The 19,429-nt window shown below is 39.0% G+C and overlaps 1 protein-coding gene across 2 annotated transcripts; it reads right to left on the reverse strand.

Moving 5' to 3' along the window:
• Nucleotides 1-4,650: 4,650 nt before the first annotated feature.
• Pus7l (pseudouridine synthase 7 like) lies at nt 4,651-18,201 on the reverse strand. 2 transcript variants are annotated; one of them, XM_090324459.1, is made up of 8 exons: nt 17,311-18,201; nt 16,900-17,059; nt 15,057-15,249; nt 12,184-12,282; nt 9,945-10,026; nt 8,997-9,274; nt 7,883-7,936; nt 4,651-7,241 (listed from the first exon to the last, which is right to left on the reverse strand). In XM_090324459.1, the coding sequence occupies exons 1-8, from the start codon at nt 18,191-18,193 to the stop codon at nt 6,915-6,917; spliced, it is 2,076 nt and encodes a 691-aa protein (XP_090180585.1). In that variant the 5' UTR covers nt 18,194-18,201; the 3' UTR covers nt 4,651-6,914. The 2 variants fall into 2 exon arrangements, with proteins under 2 accessions (XP_090180585.1, XP_090180587.1); XM_090324461.1 differs by having other exon boundaries at nt 17,387-17,465.
• Between the last annotated feature and the right edge of the window lie 1,228 nt (nt 18,202-19,429).

The following is a 19,429-nucleotide window of genomic DNA, read 5'->3' on the forward strand; positions in this document are numbered from 1 at the left end:
GGACGCGGATCCATTTCACTGTGAAATTAGAGGAGGCACTGAAACTGAAGGCTGGCTCCTGGTGAATTTTCTTCAGGGAATTCTAAGTAATCATTGGTACAAAGGTCACAGAAGTATCTTATGAAGCCAACCTCTTAGGACCCTGGTTATGGAACTAATCAACTAATCATCAAATGAAGACTGAGACCAGAGGGTCATGAACTTAGGAGAAAAGATGAAGATGAAACACAAAAGGAAACAAACATGAGATGTTATTTTTATAGAGATTCAATGTTTTATGATGTGCTTCTTTTTTTAATGTAGCTTGGAAATGCAAGGTGATGAAAGAATTTTACTTTTGTATTCTGTACCATCTCTCTTTCTCTTTCATAACATATAACAGTGCTAAATTATTTTCCCTGATATGTAGAATAAATGATTATTAAAAATCACATTAGACTACAAAAGATTAGGGCTTTTAGGTTTAAGTCACCACATTCATTTCTATAGTTATGAAAAGGAAGATAGAACAACTTGGGAGCATACTGAAAGTTGAATTTAAACAATTTCAAAATAAAGCACTTTCAGCCAAACACCAAGGGCTCATGCCTGTAATCCTAGCTACTCAGGAGGCTGAGATCTGAAGATTGAGGTTTAAAGCCAGCAAGGGCAGGAAAGTCTGTAAGACTCTTATCTCCAATAAACTGTTCAGAAAGAGTCAGAAGTAGTGCTCTGGCTCAAGTGGTACAGAGCTAGTTTTGAGCATAAAGAGGCTCAGGGACAGCACTCAGGTCTTGAGTTCAAGCCCCAGTCCCAGTGGAAAAAAAAGGAAAGGATGAAAAATATCACAATACAAAAAAATGTGTGTTTCTATCTAACAGAAATTGACTACTTTACCCTCATACTCTACTTTTTTCTAGGTCCTTCAGTTAGTATGTTTATCATTTAAAATACTGAGCATGAAAAGCATCTTGAAATGTAAAATTGATGAAGCATTATGACTCAATTTTAATAGCTAAATTTTCTGTGAGGCAAACGAGTAATCTGGAACTTTCTTCAGTAATATATTTACAAAATAAACTTGCTAAAGAATGCTTGTAATATTGTAGTCACTAACAATTTTAAGCCTGTTACATATCAGGCACTGAGGAACCTGAGCTAATGATAACTGCCCTTGAAGAGCTCATGGTAGTTGAGCCAACTATTTAATAAAATATTATAATAAAATGCAAGCAATACAATACCCAGGAACACAGCGAGGAACTGTGGCTTATACCTGAAATCCTATTGACTCACGAGACCTATCTGAGGATCACAATTTAAGGCCAACCCAGGCAGGAAAGTCCAAGAGAGTTATCTCCAATTAAACACACACACACACACACACACACACACACACACACACACACACACGCGCGCACGCACACACGCACACACGCGGAAACAGAGCTGTGTTTCAAGTGGTAGAGTGCTAGCTTTGACCATAGAAGCTCAGGGAGAGCACCCAAGCTGTGTGTGTGTGTGTGTGTGTGTGTGTGTGTGTGTGTGTGTGTGTGTGTGTTAATGTAAATAGGTGATATGTTTCAGTAAAAGGAAATGGGAAATGTTGGGCTATTTGGCAAAGAGAAAATAGCTGAAATAAAGATTATGTTCTATGGCATAGTGGCAAATATCATTTGAGAGGTCTTAAAAGTTTAAATACCGGGGTTTCCACCTAGAAAGCATGAAGCTCTGAGTTCAAACCCATTACTGTCAGAGTGAGAAAGACAGACTGACTGACAGACCAACAGACAGAAAGACAGAGAGAGAGAAAAAGAGGAAGAAAAGGAGGGAGTGAGGGAGGGAGGGAAGGAGGATGGAAGGCAGGCAGGCATTTAAAGCCCCAGCATCAGAACAAATTGCTGAGAAAAATAAAGTGCTTAAGAAGATTAGAGTCCATTTTCTTTCCTGACAACCCATACTGAAATTACTAAGATGAACTCCATTAATACCATTTCCCATCGTTTATTTTTAAACAGACAAGGACTGTTTATTGAGGAACAGGGAGGGGGCACATCTTCCCATAGGACTGGAGGTTGTGCTAGGGACTTGATTTGGGGGTAGGCTTATATATACACTGCTTAACAAGGAAGCAAAAATTTAAAAATGGCTTATAGTCTCCTGCGGGCCAAGGGTGGTGTCTTTGGCCAGACCCACAGTGGAATGCTCCACCTGCGGTGTGAGAGCCATTATCCCCTGGGAAGCCAGGCTGCCTGCAGACAAGCACGAGAGCATGCGCCTGGTGCTTTGCTAAGACAGGACTCCATCCTTCCTATTCCTTCTTTAAACACATACAGTACTGGGCCTAGAAGGAAGAGATGGATCCTTCATATAGGGTCTTTTGGATACATAAAAACGGTTGGGCTGAGACGGGAGACCAAGAGAGGTAACAGGAGAAAGGGGTGAATGGTTGTCTTTCTGGCTACTTCCTGCTGCCACTGGGGGTGGGGGGATGTTTTAGGGGTTGGTCTCCCCTCAGGTCATCCAGTTGAAGGGCTGGAGTTCCCAGGGCCTCTCTTCTCCATTCAGGGGCTGGTGTCCTGTTGCCATGGAGAACTCATCACTCTCTGGGAGGTGAAAGTTCAGACCCGTTGGTTCCTGGCTCCTCTGGATTTCCTTGAATAATGCCAAATCCTACTCCATTTCCCATTCTTTAAACTAGTCCACTACTAAGCCAGGCTCCAGTGGCTCACACTTAACAATCGTAGTCACTCAGGAGGATGATTTCAGATTGTAGTTCAAAACTAACCCCAAGCTGAAATCTATATAAGACTCTATTTCTAAATAACAGCAAAAAGCTAGAAGTGGATCTGTAGCTCAAGTAGTAGAGCACCAGCCCTGAGTTCAAGATATAGTATAGGCGCCAAAAATAAATTAGTATTATTAATACTAATACTAATTTTAAAATTATTTAATAATAAACTAGTTGACAGTTTTGTAGGAGCAGTTAGATTGAACAGTTTATGCTTTCAGAAGTGTTTTCAAAATGGTTAAAGATGTTAAATTAGTACCATTTAAAGATTTAGCATGGGGAGGGAGAGCTGAGAGGTGAAATTGCGAACTATCATTCTTGTAGCATTAATTAATAACATGGAAAGATGGTGTGGCTTTCTCTGACATTTGGTCCACATATTCTCTTTGCAGGTAGCATTTCAAACAAAATAAAAACTAGAAGGATATAGCACTGTCCACCCCTCACATACAGAAATATATTCAACAGCTTTGAAGTTTTGTCATCATATCTTATAGCGTGCCTTCAGTGTCAGGCTGCTTGAATATTCATTGATAAAGATCATATTTCTGGTATTGCTTTGCAGTCCATGAAAAAGTACATAAAGCAGAGTACAGGGAAATCTAAATTAAAATATCAAACTACTGTCAGGAGCTGATGGCTAGCACCTGTAATGAATCCTAGCTACTCAGGAGGCTAGGTTCTAAGGGTGGCAGTTTGAAGCTAGCCCAGGCAGGAAAGCCTGTGAGACCCTTATCCCCAAGTAACTATTGAAGAAACCAAAGCAGAACTATGGCTCAAGTGGTAGAGTGCTAGCCTTGCAGCTCTGAGCACAAAAGCTCAAGGAGAGCACCCAGGTCGAGTTCAAGCCCTAGTATTGGCACAATTTTTTTCCAATATGTCAAGCTAGGAATTGGTGGCTCACACCTGTAAATCCTAGCTTCTTAGGAGGTCAAGATCTAAGGGTAGGGGTTTGAAGACAGCCCGCCCAGCAGTCTGTAGGATTCATGGTGGTTCACTGGAACAACAAAAAAGCAGAAGAGGAGCTGTGCTCACGTTGCAGAGCCCCAGCCTTGTACCAAAAACTCAACCAAGAGTCCAAGGACCTGACTTCAAGCCCCAATACTGGCGTGTGTGCACAAGTAATTTTTTCCTACTCTCCCACACCTTCCTCCAACCTCGTTTTGGTCAGTTAGCATTTGTTGAAGAATCTAGATAGTTTTCAAAGACTTTAAACCTGCAACCAAAATCCCAGATTTAGAAACATCATTTCTCCTTGTGGTATGTGTGCATATGTGGGTAAACCCTCTAAAATGCAAATAATAAATCTGTTATGCAGGCATGAGAGGCTCACTTTGTAATCCTAGCTACTCAGGAGGCTGAGATCTGAGGCTCATGGTTCAAATCTACCTGTAGCAGGAACGTCTATGAGTCTTATCTCCAATTAACCAGGAAAAACTGAAACTGGAGTTATGGCTTGAGTTGTATGGTGCCAACTGTGGGTAAAATAGCTAAGGAAGAGTAATGGGGACTTGAGTTCAAGGCCCAGTACAGGCACAAGTTTAATAAATTAAATGAAGTACATGCTTATGAACTGCTGACATGTCCCACATAAATGGAAAACATAGGTCATCAATTTTGTCAGTGTATTAATAAAGCCCCCAAGCTGGGGAAATATCATGGCAAACACTACTATTATATAAATTGATTTTCCACATGAATGGTATCCTTAGCGACCTGGAATAAACTTCATGACTCTTTCTACATGGGTGAACTATTAAGTAAATAAATAGGATATCTACAATTATAGTGCCATCTACAGGCAAAGAAAGAAAATGTGTGGTAGCATATTATAATGCTTTTTAATATTTGTTAACAGCTACTTTACATTTAAAGGCAAATTACACTTACTCACTTAAAAGCTGTGATTAAAAAAATCACAAATTAAATGGACTGATTACATTTGCAAGACACAATTTAATTTATGAATTACAGCTAGAACATGTTTTCTGCATTTTATTTTTACTATGACCAAATACAGCATTGTTCTCAAAATACCTTGAATTTGTGAAAAATAATTTTTAAAAAACAATGACAGTAATAGAATACTCTTTGTTGTATTTTGATACTGACATATTGCTAAAGTACACAATGACCAAAAAGTAATTTATGTTTTTTATATATATATATTAATAATTCCAAATGTACTGAGCAACAGTGGCTCACAGATGTAATACTAACTAACAAGAGACTGAGATATGAGGATCACATTTCAAAGCCAGCCAGGCAGGAAAGTTTGTGAGACTCTTATCTCCAATTAATCACCAAAAAGCTAGAAGTGGAGCTGTACCTCAAGTGGTAAACTACTAATCTTGACCATAAAAGCTCAAGGACAGCAACTAAACTCTGAGTTCAAGCTTCAGGACTGGCTCATACATGAAAATAATTCAACATGATATTACCAGCAATGAAAAGATGCTCAGATCAGAGTTTTGCAATAATATATATTGATCACCTGACCCCACTCTACATTGAATTGATGTAAACTGGCTTATGATATGGGATAATTTAACAAACATTAGAATTTCCAAATGGGGCCAGGAGTTTGGCCTAGTGGTAGAGTGTTTGCCTAGCATGCACAAAGACCCAGGTTCAGTTCCTAGGTACCACATACATAGAAAAAAAAAGCCGGAAGTGGTGCTGTGGCTCAAGTGGTAGAGCTCTAGCCTTGAGAAATCCCAAGGACAGTGCTTGGGCCCTGAGTTCAAGGCCCAGGACTGGCAAAAAAAAATTCCAAATGGGTAGATGTTTTCTTCTTCTAGCAATAGGAAATGGGCAAATAATTGTCATTGAGTTGATATCTTCATTTTTAAAAAGAATCAATAATATATCCAAAGTCACAAGTACATGTTCAAGATGGAATCTGAATACAGTTTTGCCTAACTGTAGAAGCTATGATACAGATAAAAAAAAAAAACAGTAACAAAAAAAAAAAGCCAGTGGGTAGATACCAAGTATGTGTATTAAAAACTCTTATTTTAATCTTTATCAAAGGTTATTTATCAGAGATGAGAAACTTTCAGCTTGTGGTCCTGTTGTAAGGCACTCAAAATTATTTGCCACGGATAACATGAGGTTTCTTATAGGCTGCTAGAGCCTGTCTGCCTATGTTAGTGATTTTGTGTTGCCCTTGATATTCCTGATATCTCATTGGAGAGTAGTAACTCTGAAATAGTGATCATGAGAAGGATCAGTAACTTCAAAAACAGGAAAGAATGGCAACAATAATCAGCATATCTAAAATCTATCTTTCCCTCCAACCATGAGTTCAGCGTCACTCAGTGTCCCTTTCTTTCTAAGCAAAGAATGAGAAGGGAAGAACCAATGTTACATCACCATTTCCTTGCGTGTTATATATGTTCCTAGTGGTTTAAAAAGACATGCTGAGCTCCCGTGGCTCATGCCTGTAATCCTAGCTATGCAAGGGAGGCTGAGATCTGAGGATCAAAGCTCAAGATCAGGCAGGTCAGGAAAGGCCACAAGATTCTTACAAACAATTAATTGGTAAAAGGAGAGCAGAGCTGTGGTTTAAGTGGAACAGTGAAAAGGCTTAGAGACAGCACCCAGACCCTGAGTTCAGGCCCCAGTATCCCCTCCCCCTCACACACATATACACATGATTCTAAACCTGTATGACACATACTAAAAGCCATTGAAAAAATATGGCTTAAATTCACACTATGTCCCTGGAACTTTAAAATATCAAGGCCCGATTTATTCAGGTACTATAAAAATTAAAAAGAGAATTACAAATTTTCTGGTAGATGCTCCCGAAATATTAGCTCCTTTGCTGGCCAAGAGTGATACACATAAGCCAGGTATCAGTGGCTCATGCCTGTAATCCTAACTATCCAGAAGGCTGAGAGCTGAGGCCCAAAGCCAATCTGGACAGCAAAAAAAAAAAAAAAAGTCCATGAGACATGTATCTCTGATGAACCAGCAGAAAGTCAGAAGTGTAACTGTGGCTCAATAGGTAGAGTGCCAGCCTTGAGCACAAAAGCTACTGGACAGCACCCATACCCTGAGTTCAAGCCCCAGTACTGGCACACAGTAAAAAAAAAAAAAACAATTTAGCATGTGTATGATGATACAGAGGGTATCTGCTTTAAACATCATGCTTCATTATCTCCCTCAAGCAAACAGTAGCATAACAGGAAGCATCAAGATCAAAGGAGATGGCAAGAGAGAAGTTTGTTGCATCCACCTGAGACCCTTCCACTTCCACAGCAGTGTCACCATCTCCCAGTAGTCTGTGCGTTAGGTTGTGAGGCCGTTTCAGAATCTGTCGGTAGCATCCTGGCACATTCAGTTTGAGAGTCGGTACTTTAAACCGACATGTCTGTAGCCCATCGCCGCTAAGCATTTCTTGGTACCACTGCCCTACTTTATTCTTTGGGTATAAAATGTTGTATCCAAGAACTGGCAGAACCACCTGGGAATGGAGAGGAGAAAAAAGAAAAAAATACACATACATGAAACAGCCTTCATTAGAATATATATAATTATATGCTCCTTTTGTGACTGGAACCTAAATCTGTAAAATGGTCTCAAAGTACATAGCACAGGCAGACTAAAATATTCTTGAACACCACGCTATGATGCCTTTAACAATGCCCAGTAAGGAAAACAGCTGATGGAAATAAAGACTTCAGTGGCTCACAGCTATAATCCTAGTGACTCAGGAGGCTGAAATCTGAGGATCCCAACTGGAAGCCAACCCAGGCAGAAAAATCTGTGGCACTCTTATCTCCAATTAACCAGCAAAAAGCCCAAAGGTACAATTGTGACTCAAGTGGTAGAGCTTCACTATTGAGCAAAAAAGCTCAGGGATAATGCCCAACCCCTCAGTTCAAACCCCAGTACATTGAAAAGAGGAGGAGATGAGGAGGAGGAGGAGGAGGAGATAGAGAAGGAGGAGATAGAGGAGAGGAAGAAGAGGAGTTTAAAAAATGTACAGAAGTATAAACTAAAAGTGTTTATGAATAAATTATAAGTTAATTTAAAAGCAGAAGTGTGTCAGAAGCTTATCCTTGCGGGCAATGTTTATCCTTAGAAATTTGTAAGCAAATTTACCTGGTGCATTGCATATGTATTAGCTGATTCCTCTTCTTTTGTCACCAGATGAACCTAGTTTTTAAAAACATGGTGAAAGTATGAATGGCTGCCAAATGTTTTCCACTACTGCAAATTTCCCAAACTCTACTGGGTATAATTTGATTCCTATACTGAACATGCAGATATGAAAACAAGATCTTTTCCTAATAGCCTGTCTCTGGAGACAATTCGATTCTAATAAACATCAGAACAAATCTTATATACTGCTAGCTAAAGCTGGAAAAACAAAGAGAATGATAAGGAGCTCTGAGACAGCTCCATTACTCCAGTCTTTTTCTTTTAATTTGGTGCTGGTCATGGAACTTGAACTCAGGGCCTGTGCACTGTCCCTGAGCTTTTGTATTCAAGGCTGGTGCTCTACCACTTGAGCCACAGCCCTACTTCCAAGCTTTAGTGGTGGTTAATTGGAGATAAGAGTCTGCAGATAAGCTTGGATTGGCTTCAAACTGTGACCCTCTAATTAAAGCTTCCTGAGTAGCTGGGATTACAAAGGGCTAAGCCATGACATTTATCTTTTTCTATTACTAAGGCTTTTTTTATATTTATTTGTGTGTGTGTGTGTGTGTGTGTGTATATATATATATATATATATATATATATATATATAGTGTGTGTGTGTGTGTGTGTGCATATGTAGTGTGTGTGTGTGTATATGTGTCTGTAGGTAGCATGTGTGTGTGCCAGTACTGGGCCTTGAGTTCAGGACCTTGATCTCTTGCTTGGCTTTTTTGTTCAAGTCTGGTGTTCTTCCATTGAAGCCACAGCTCTACGTCCTTGAGTTTTGTATTTGTAAGGATACTTCATGTACTACTTTTATGATTATTTTTTAAGAAGTATTGTGTATTTTTTTAAGAAAACTGTCTTTATTATCTTTATGTCTTCATTCCATAGCACTCACTGTTTTGAATTTCCCACTGACCAATCTAAGCCAATGCTCAATTATCAGCAAGTAAGTAAGCATCACAGAAAGAAAGAGATATATGAATAAACTACACGATCCTCTCCATCAGGGCTTCTGAAAATGACGGCCCCTGGCATGCTCCCTCCACATGCCCAATCAGATGATACCTACTTCACTCTGCAAGGAATGGTCATCCACGTCTTCCTCCAAACAGACCAAATCACCCTCCACTACCCTGCACCCATAGGTTGCAAGTCTGTAAGACGCCGCCTCATTCCAAATCTTGCTGCTGTAGGCATGGACATAGAATATGCGCATGGAGTGGGGAAAAGAGAACCAGGCCTGGGCACAACCCTCCTCCGTCATGCCAAAGCGATGAAGCGACTCCAGCAGGGCTCGTTCTCGAACTTTGAACTCGGGCATCAGTGAAAGCGTACCCTTCGCATCCTCTGAAATGAAGAGCAAGACAGAGCTTTGGTCACTCAGAGATGTCCGTCTTATGTTGACAAAGCAAAAGGCAATCATACTAAGAATAAGCTGCTCAGAGCTCAACATTATCAGTGAAATCTAGTTACACCTCTTGGGACATTGGGGTGTATGTGTGTGGGGTGTGTGTGTGTGTGTGTGTGTGTGTGTGTGTGTGTGTGTGTGTGTGCTGGTATCAGGGCTTAAACTCGGGGCCTGCGTGCTGTCCCTTAGCTTTTAAGATCCAGGCTGGCACTCTACCACTTGAGCCACAGCTCCACTTCTGGCTCTTTGCTAGTTAATTAGAGACAAAAGTGTCATGGATCTTCTGGCCTGGGCTGGCTTTGAACCATGATCCTCAGATTTTAGCCTACTGAGTAGCTAGGATTACAGGCTTGAGCTACCAATGCTCAGCCTTCTACAAAGGATTTTGACTGAAAAAAAAAAAAAAAAGAAGAAAAAACTATTTCTTTCCTCTCCTCTAACCCCAAGGAGTAATTACAACAGATCAAATTCTCAGAGAACTGGCAAAAAATAAGATAGAAGTATCACGCAATAAAATAATTCAAAATACAAGTCACTTCTATGGATTTCTTAGGCAATAATGCCTTCTGCACCCGTATCGCTATATATGGAGTAGAGAACTCTACATACCAGTTTGAAGAAAGTATTTCTTTGCTTTGTTTACAGGATCATCCAACTCTTCTGGTGTAAGAAATAATTTTATTGCCTTCACCTTGCAAAACCAAACAAGCAAACAAAAGTTGAATTACATATGTGTACGTGTGTGTGTGTGTTCATGTGTACAAGTGTGACCATACCCACACACCAATCCCAGGGCTTGAACTCAAGGCCTAAGTGCTGTCTCTGAGCTTTTTTGCGCAAGGCTAGCACTCTGCCACTTGAGGCACGGCATTACATCCAGTTTTTGTACATCCAGCTTCTGGTGGTTCGTTAGAGACAAGAGTCTCGTGGGTCTCAGCCCAGGCTGACTTGGAACTGTGGTCCTTAGATCCCAGCCTGCTAAGTCACTAGGATTACAGGCACAAGCCACCAGTGCCAGCCAAGTTACACATTTTTTCTCCTTTTTTTTGAAGATGCCTAAAAGGTTACCTTCAAAGGTTAGGCATTTAATAAATGATATATGATGCTGTGATCTCCTCTTCAGACTTTCCAAAATTAAGCAATATTGCGCATAGAAATAAACCTTCTGTACCAACTGAAGATTTAGCTTTAAAATGTCACTGATGGGTAAATTTGCCTCCTCTCCATTCACTTCCACTAGTTTTTACTTCGGTTGAACTATGAATACAATTAGACTTTCCTCTTTGTGCTGGCTTTCAACTGTGATGCTCAGATCTCAGCCTCTTGAATAGCTAGAATAATACACCCAAGCTACTGGCACTTGACTCACAATTGTAATTTAAATTGAAATTCAGACTTGATCAACAAACCAGTAAGGAATGAAATACAACAAAGAATATACAAACAATAAAACAAGCCCTTGGTTTCATTTGTGCTCTCAGATCCCTAAGTTTTGTGGGTCTTTTTTCTTTTTTCTCTTAAAAAGTTACTAGGGGGCCAGGAATTTTGGCATTGTGGTAGAGTGCTTACCTAGCATGCACAAAAGAATGGGATCCGTTCCTTGGTACCACATACATAGAAAACATTAAAAGTGTTGCTGTGGCTCAAGTGGTAGAGCCCTAGCCTTGAGAAAGTCCAAGGACAGTGCTCAGGCCCTGAGTTCAAGCTCTGGGACTGGAAAAAAGAAAGAAAGAAAGAAAGAAAGAAAGAAAGAAAGAAAGAAAGAAAGAAAGAAAGAAAGAAAGACAGACAGACAGACAGACAGACAGACAGACAGAAAGAAAGAAAGAAAGAAAGAAAGAAAGAAAGAAAGAAAGAAAGAAAGAAAGACAACAACAAAAATTTGCTAGGTCAGGTGCCAGTGGCTCACACATGTAATTCTCCCTACTCAGGAGGCTAAGATGTAAGGATCAAAGTTCAAAACCATCCTGGGCAGGAAAGTCTGTGAGACTTTCCAATTAACTACCAAAAAGCTGGTGGTAAGGTTTTAGTTCAAGTGGTAGAAGGCTAGCCTTGAGCAAGAAAGTTCTGAGCAGTACCTAGGCCCTGAGTTCAAGCCCCAGGCCACCCAAACACACACACACATGTATTTAGATATACAGTCACATAAATACTTTTCTGTGTGATTATCTGCCATTTTCTGGGGCTTGAACCCAGAGCTTAAGGGTATCTTTTTCCTCAAGGCTAGCACTCTACCACTTGGGCCACAGCTTCACTCCTGACTTTTTGGTAGATAACTGAAAGTGAGAGTGAGGAGTCAGCCTGGGCTGGCTATGAAACTCCATCCTCAAGACCTCAGCCTCCTCAGTAGTGAAGTTACAGTCATGAGCTACTGGTGCCAGGCCATATGGAAATATTTTTAATTAGGTTAATATAACTTATTTGTGATGCATATTTGTGGTTTCATTTGAGACTAGGCAAATTGTGTTTTCAACTTTGCTACTGCCCTCTAAATTTGGGTTGGTTCTGTCTTGTATGATTTGATACCTGATTTCTGTAGGATATGCTACCCCCAAATCTTACATTCAGTTCACAGGGTAGATTTAGGAAATGTGGATTCATTCTGTGTCAAGCCTCAAGTAGGTATTAAACATGGAGCACTGTATATAATCTGCTTTTCTACACGATACCAAGATTATAGTTGCTTAATAAATGTTCAATAATATAATATGAATTTGGTGTATGTGTGTGAGAATATGCGTTTATTTGCCTAGGATAAGAGAGGGGCTGGCTTATATGAGTAAAAATGACTAAAAAGGTAAGATTGCATCCATAATATATCAATAATTTAAAATATATACATACATACCATTTCACTCTTCAGCAAAGCTAATCCAATTTGGTCTGTGTGAACTTTCCTTCCCTTCCCAAATCTCTGTGGTCCATAGTAATTCACAAAGCCTTTACTCTATGAATAGAAAATAATTAAGAGCTCATTAGTAAGAATATGAGTTTATTAATATAGTGTCAAAAATGTGGTCAGGTTAGAGGCACGGCCCAGGTGGTAGAGTGCCAGACAATAAGCAAAAGTTGTCAGACAATGAGTTCGAGTTCTGGTCTTAGATTTCCAAAAAAGGAAAAAAAAGGGCAATCAAATATTTCTCTTCATATTTCCTAAAACTAAACATTCTTGTAATCAATCATTTGTCCAAAGACTAAACAGTCTGAGAAACACTATATATACAGTAGAAAGACACACAATGAAAAGTTAGCACAGAATCATGCCCACAATCCTAGCTACTCGGAAGGCTGAGATCTGAGGATCAGAGCTGAAAGCCAGCAAGATAGAGAAGTCCACGACATTCTTCATATGTGGAAGCTAGATTGGAAATACAACTGGACATGGTAAACTGTACAGGATTGTAGGCATTCATTCATATACATACACACACACACACACAGAGTCAGACCAAAGGAAGGGGTCCCGGGGGAAGAGCACAAAGGCATAACTTCTCTGAACATTTAAAGCACTACCTATGGAAATGAACTCCAGGAAACACAAACATGTTTTGTTTTTTTCTGTTAAAAAAAAAGTCTATGAGATTCTTATCTCCAATTAATTAGCAAATATGCTGAAAGTGACTAGAAGTACCAGCCTTGAGCAAGAAAGCTAAGCAACATTGTCAGGCCCTGAGGTTCAATACACACACACACACACACATCCAAGTATCCAAGTGCTGTCATAGCTTTGTGCGTAGAAATCAGAGGGAAAGACTGAGAGGGAATGAAGAATAAGTGAGTGTATAAAGAAACCAGGATTTTTGGGGATGGCAGGATTTTTCCTGATGGCAGAAGTCTCAAAATGAGAAAGCACTTTAGAACAGAGATCAGATCCAGGGTGACCATGCAATCGCACTGTGCCTGGAATATGCCAGGAGCTCTCTCAGCAATGTGAGCAGAACAATGACATGTTATTAAAGCTTTCTTCACTTGTTTTATGTGCTAACTCGTGTGTATGTGTGTGTGTGTGTGTGTGTGTGTGTGTGTGTGTGTGTGTGTGTGTGTGTGCCAGTCCTAGGACTTGAATTCAGGGACTGGGCACCATCCATGAGCTTTTTTTTGCTCAGGGCTAGCACTCTACCACAGAAGTGGAGCTATGGCTCCACTTCCTTTTGGTATTGGAGATAAGAGTCTTACAAACTTTCCTGCCTGAGCTGACTTCAAAACATAATCCTCAGCTCTCAGCCTCCTGAGTAGCTAGGATTATAGCATGGGCCACCAGTGCTCGTCAATGTGATTATTTTTATGAGCCCAATGTTTCTTGACCCCTTCTTAGCATTTACCCCCATATCTCCCAACCCATTGAGCTTCTCAGTTCACCTAGCTCCACGTTCACGTATGTACACTGCATATTATGACTGAATGAGCTAAAGTTATTTATAATGAGAATTTCATAATAGGCAGTTGGAACTATAAATATCAACAAAAAGCTGGTAACAAATGCTATCTGAATTCAGAGAAACATCTTTAAAGAAATATTATTTTACTAACCATTTCAGGAGGTGGCCAAAGGTAAATTTTTAGATAGATGAGTCATGAAAGAAAGATAAAAGAGTATATAGAACATATAATCTCAGGCAATAGGTTTTAACACACCCACCCACCCATATATACACACACACACACATGTGATATATACATAAACAGATATATATATATATATATACAGTGTTAAAATGCTGAATTTAAAAGATCTTTATATGGAAGATATTTCCTTAATTGTAAGACATAAACAGCCAAGCCTTGTTTGTTTTCCTATTAGAAAGTATAAAATTGGGTAAAAAGGACTGGGTGGTCAGCAACTTGGATCAGATATTCTCAACGCTGGTTCTTGAGCAGAATCACTTAGTAAGCTGTTTAAAAATAGCCATGCCAAAGCCACAGCTTCAAATGTTCTTGACTGATTTCGAAGGAGAAACTGACTGCTGACATGTTTTTTTTAAGTTCCTCAGGTTGACAATTACTGGTCTGCATCTGAGGTTGGCAATGAACTACAGCCCACCAAGTCCTACTTGGCTCAACACTCATTTATGTAAATAAACTTGTACTGGAACCCAGCCCTGCTCATTTATCTGTGTATTATCTACAGCCATTTCTACACAATAGCAGTTAATTAGTTCCAAGAGGAACCATATGCCAGCAAAGCCAAAAATATTTCTTACTGGCCCCTTGTAGAAAAACTTGCTAATCCTCTAGTTTAGATGAACAGACTGGGGCTATGATTGTATAAACATATTTGAATGCTTGGCAAATGACACTTCTAAAGTAATTGGGGTGTGTGTGTGTGTGTGTGTGTGTGTGTGTGCCAGTACTGAGGCCTGATTGAACTCAAGATCTGGGTACTAGTTTTGGCCCTGAGCTTTTCCACTCAAAGCTGGCATTCTACCAACTTGAGTCACAGCTCCATTTCTGGTTTTGTGTGATTCACTGGAAATAAGAGTTGAATTTCTGGACCTCAGCTTGCTGAGCAGCTAGGATTATAGGCATGAGCCACAATGAATGTTTTGATTTAATACAAAAGTATGTTAAGAAGAAAACAGAAAATAAGCCAAATGGCCCTCCTTATCCTTTTAAAATGCAGATAAAAAGATACAAAAGGAAAAATATTTCCTTTCTTTCCTCAGTGCAGAAAGGGACTATGAAAATTTTCCTATGATACTCTATTTCTATGTGTTTTCTTACCTTAACATTTTCTATTGCCTCCAAAATTCTCTCTCTCAAGTTTGCAGAATCATTGATTTGATTTTTTAAATTTCTGATGACAATATCAAAGTGATTTCCTTTGAGCTGACCAAGTCTAAGAGAATCACCCACAGATCGAATATTGAACATGTTCATCCTTTTCTTTTCCATTTCTCTCTCTACACTTTTCAACCTATAAGTGATAAATCATACAAGCTCAATTAAGTATTCCATTTAAAAATCAACACAAGGGCTTAGTAGCAAAGGACTTGCCTAGTAAATGCAACGTCCTAGGTTCAATCCCCAGTACCAAAACAACAACAATAAAAGTTAATGTAAGGTTTAAATGATAGTTGCCAGGCAGGTCTTCCTATCAAAAATATAATTTTTTTAAAAAAAATTCCAGTCTTAAGATTATTGCAAATATTCACTATTAGAGGATTCTACTTAAAGAGTTATTTTAGGAACTTGAAAAATGTGTGTGTATATGTGTGTGCGTAATACACTTGGTTCAATATACATATAGGGTTCATATAAGGTTATTATAGGATCATATAATTATTTTGAGAACTTAAAAACATATTTACAGTTTGAAAATATATATACTACATATATTTTATGTATTTTATATATATGTAATATATATATACATACATATATATATACCAATGTTGGCCTTCTGGCTCCTTAGTTCAAGTGATAGAACCTTCTGGAAGGTTTGATCTATCTGTCCCTACTCTACTCCTTGTTGTCTCTGTCAAACATTTAAAAACTAAAAAGCATTGGCACCAGAACACTCATTCTAGTTCAATATTTTTTTTTCTTTTTTTTTTTTTTTTTGCCAGTCCTGGGCTTGAGCTCAGGGCCTGAGCACTGTCCTTGGACTTTCTCAAGGCTAGAGTTCTACCACTTGAGCCTCAGCACCACTTCCGGCTTTTTTCTATGTATGTGGTACCGAGGAATCGAACCCGGGTCTTCATGCATGCTAGGCAAACACTTTAACCACTAGGCCAAACTCCCGGCCCAAGTTCAATATTTTTTTATTTTTTGTGGTAATGGGCTTCATGCTTAGTAGGTATGTGCTCTACTACTTGACTCACACTCCAAATCCCTTACTCAAATTTTCAATTTTCCCCCCAACATCTAAAAAGTGAATTTTTCCTTTATAGCGGTAAAACATACATTAAACAATTCACTTACCCGAAGGAAGGTTAAATTTAAGCAGTTTACATTTAATTTATCAGGGTATATTGTAAATGTAAGAGTCCACAAAAATAAAGACAAAAAAGCATCATAGCAATTAAAAAAATAACTTACAATACACTTTCCAGAATATAAATGTATATTTAAATACAGTACAGAAGTTTAAAAGTTTGAAATTTGGACAATTTCAAAATCCCCTCACTTAATTTCTATCCTAAAGCCTCCTATATTTTTATGTAAATTTAAAACAAATTTATCTATGAAGAAAACAATCACATTATTAATGTAGAATGGATTGGTTGGTCTATAATCAATTGATTGACAAATGATACTCTCAATGTTATTCTGTGTTTTAAGTCTATTTATATGATACAATATAAAAGTAAACTCACAAAAGTAATTCTATCTAGTTAGGAGGCCAAGAGCAGCTTAGTTCAAAGTCAGTGTAGGCAGGAAAATCCATGAGATTTTTGTCTCCAATTAACCACCAAAAAGCTGGAAGTGGAGGGGTGGCTCAAGTGGTAGAGCTCCAGCCTTCAGCACAAAAACTCAGGCCCTGAGTTCAAGTTCAAACTATATGACGCACGCACATGCGCGCGCGCACACACACACACTTTTGTCTTATAAAACAATGTATTACCTTTCTGGATTCACTTTCTTAACCACCATTGACTGGTAGGTGACAGCTTTCTTATCTTTAAGACCTGCATAGCTAAAATCCGAAGGAATCACTCCAAGTTTCATGGCTAAAAAACTAAGTGCTTCAAACATCTCCAGGTTTTCCTTTCGTAGAGTAAAAGCTGAAACAAAAGTAATCCTGAATTACAACAGTGGCAGCTCTCACACATGAATCACATTTTAAGCACACTGATTATGATAACAGATCACGTCTGTAAGTCATAATATTTTGATTAAACATTTTCAGCAAAATACAAAATCATCATCCTAGTTCTCGACTGTCAGTTTACAACTTATGGGTGACTGACTCCCTGAAGGCTTCACACAGCTCCTCATATTTATCTAAAGAAATGACAATAATTTATTAAATTACCTGTATATACAACTTCTCTTTCTTGGCCTTGAAGAGATCTTTTCCCAGGTTTGTGTACCTTTTCCCGAAATCTTACCGTGATCACATTTCGATTATTCCCATTCTGGCAATTCTCTTGAGCAAATGATTTGGTTTCCACCAGATTCCCAAATTTCTTGTTGACAAAATGATGCACAGCTTTTCTGTGGTCTTTGTTTGCATCCGGTTTAAATGTGAATTTCGAATGTTCTTTCTTTGCATCCAAGTACTTAAAAAAGTCACATGCTTCCTCCTCAGACACCAAATGACAGAGTTCTTTATAGTCAAGATTAGGTTTTACAACAATCTCGCTGTTCTTGCCGACTGTGATTAAGAAAGGAAATTTCTGCCTGACAGCACTATGTAAAGCAGCCCTTTGGTTTTTCTCAAGGAATCTGCCCAGTGACAATTCAGGAGAGATTTCCATGCACTCCATTTTCAAATGCCACTGCTCTTTTATAGCTAGGGCAAACTGACTCAATTGTTCATTAGTTTTTTCATCTAGAAAATAATTTAATAAATCAGCTTTTCCTTCCTCCCAGGTAGAAATCCCCCCAGCAGTACTGTCTTCTTTTTCTGAATCACACCTAGCCAAACCAGTAACTTCTTGATTACTTCCATCGTCCAAGGTTCCATTTTCAAAACCAAGTTTAGGCTTCTTGGTGATAGCATGTGGCTCAGGTGGTATTATACTAACTTCCTGAAAAGGTTCGTCAATGGCCTTATTAACTAACTGCCCCTGTCTATCGATCTCAATAACAATAAAGTCACTTGGTGAGTTCTTGATAGTACCCTGAAATCCAACGTGATCATTAATGAAACATAGGCTACTAAACCGGATTCGATAATCTGCATCTTCTTCCATTCTTAAGAAGGCCTACAAAGGAAATAAACAGGTCAGAAAAGTTGTGGATAACCAAGAGAATTGTCTCACAAGACTTCTTTGGTTCTGCCTCCTTTTCTATTGTTAAGTCCCATTTAATGACATTAATAACCTATTTTATGATTATATGTAATGTGTACTTGACTCTCCTACAAGAAGCAGAATTAATAAAGCATTTTATATTTAACTAGTGGGGCTTTTGTTGTTGATTTTATTTTTTTGTGTAGGACCTGGGGCTTGAACTCAGGGCTTAGGCACTGTCCCTGAGCTTTAGCTCCACTCCTGTTTTTTGTTTTGTCAGATGTTTTCATTTGGGGTGGGGGGTTGAAGAGTTGGTAGTTAATTTAGAGATAAGGGTCTCACAGCCTCTCTTTCCTGGGCTGGCTTCAAACCACAGTCCTCAGCATCTTGAGTAGCTAGGATTACAGGTATGAGCCAGTGGCATGTAGCATTAACTAGTGTTTTAAACCTTGACTCTTCATTTATTCCAGAATTCTGTCTACAGCAGCTACATTGCTACACCTGAATATTCTGGACTTTTTTTGTTTTTTTTTTTTTTTCTAGTCCTGGGGCTTGAACTCAGGACCTGAGCACTGTCCATGGGCTTTGTCAAGGCTAGCACTGTACCACTTGAGCCTCAGCACCACTTCCAGCTTTTTCTGTGTATGCAGTACCTAGAAATCAAACCTAGGGCTTCATGCATGCTAGGCAAACACTCTAACATTAGGCCAAACTCCCGGTCCTACACCTGAATATTCTTAGACATCATGAAATCTTTCAGTTCCTGCTTCTTTGTCAAGCCCATAGTTCATTCTCCAGGCAGGATTCAGAATATTGTCAACCATGAGGATTAAAATAAAATGGGTCAATTTCTAGTTTACCTTTAAAATAGTATTTGTAAACTGAGTGGTGGCTCACACCTATAATCCTAGCTACTCAAAGGGATGAGATATGAGGATCAAGGTTCAAAGACAGCTCACACAGAAAAGTCTGTGAGATTTTTGTCCTCAATCAACCAAAGAAAGCTGGAAGTAGAGGTGTAATCCAGGCAGTAGAGTGCTAGCCTTGAGAAGAAACAGTCAAGAGTGCAAGGCCCTGAGTTCAAACCACAGTGATGCCATCAAAAATTTATATCACTTTTATAATAATACTAAAATAAATAAAAAAACAAAAATAGTAACTATAGGCCCACAAGGAATGATTTGTCTAATCTCACTC

This window comes from Megascapheus bottae, chromosome 2 (assembly GCF_031878675.1).
Source record: "Megascapheus bottae isolate mThoBot1 chromosome 2, mThoBot2.hap1, whole genome shotgun sequence".
Lineage (NCBI taxonomy): Eukaryota > Metazoa > Chordata > Mammalia > Rodentia > Geomyidae > Megascapheus > Megascapheus bottae.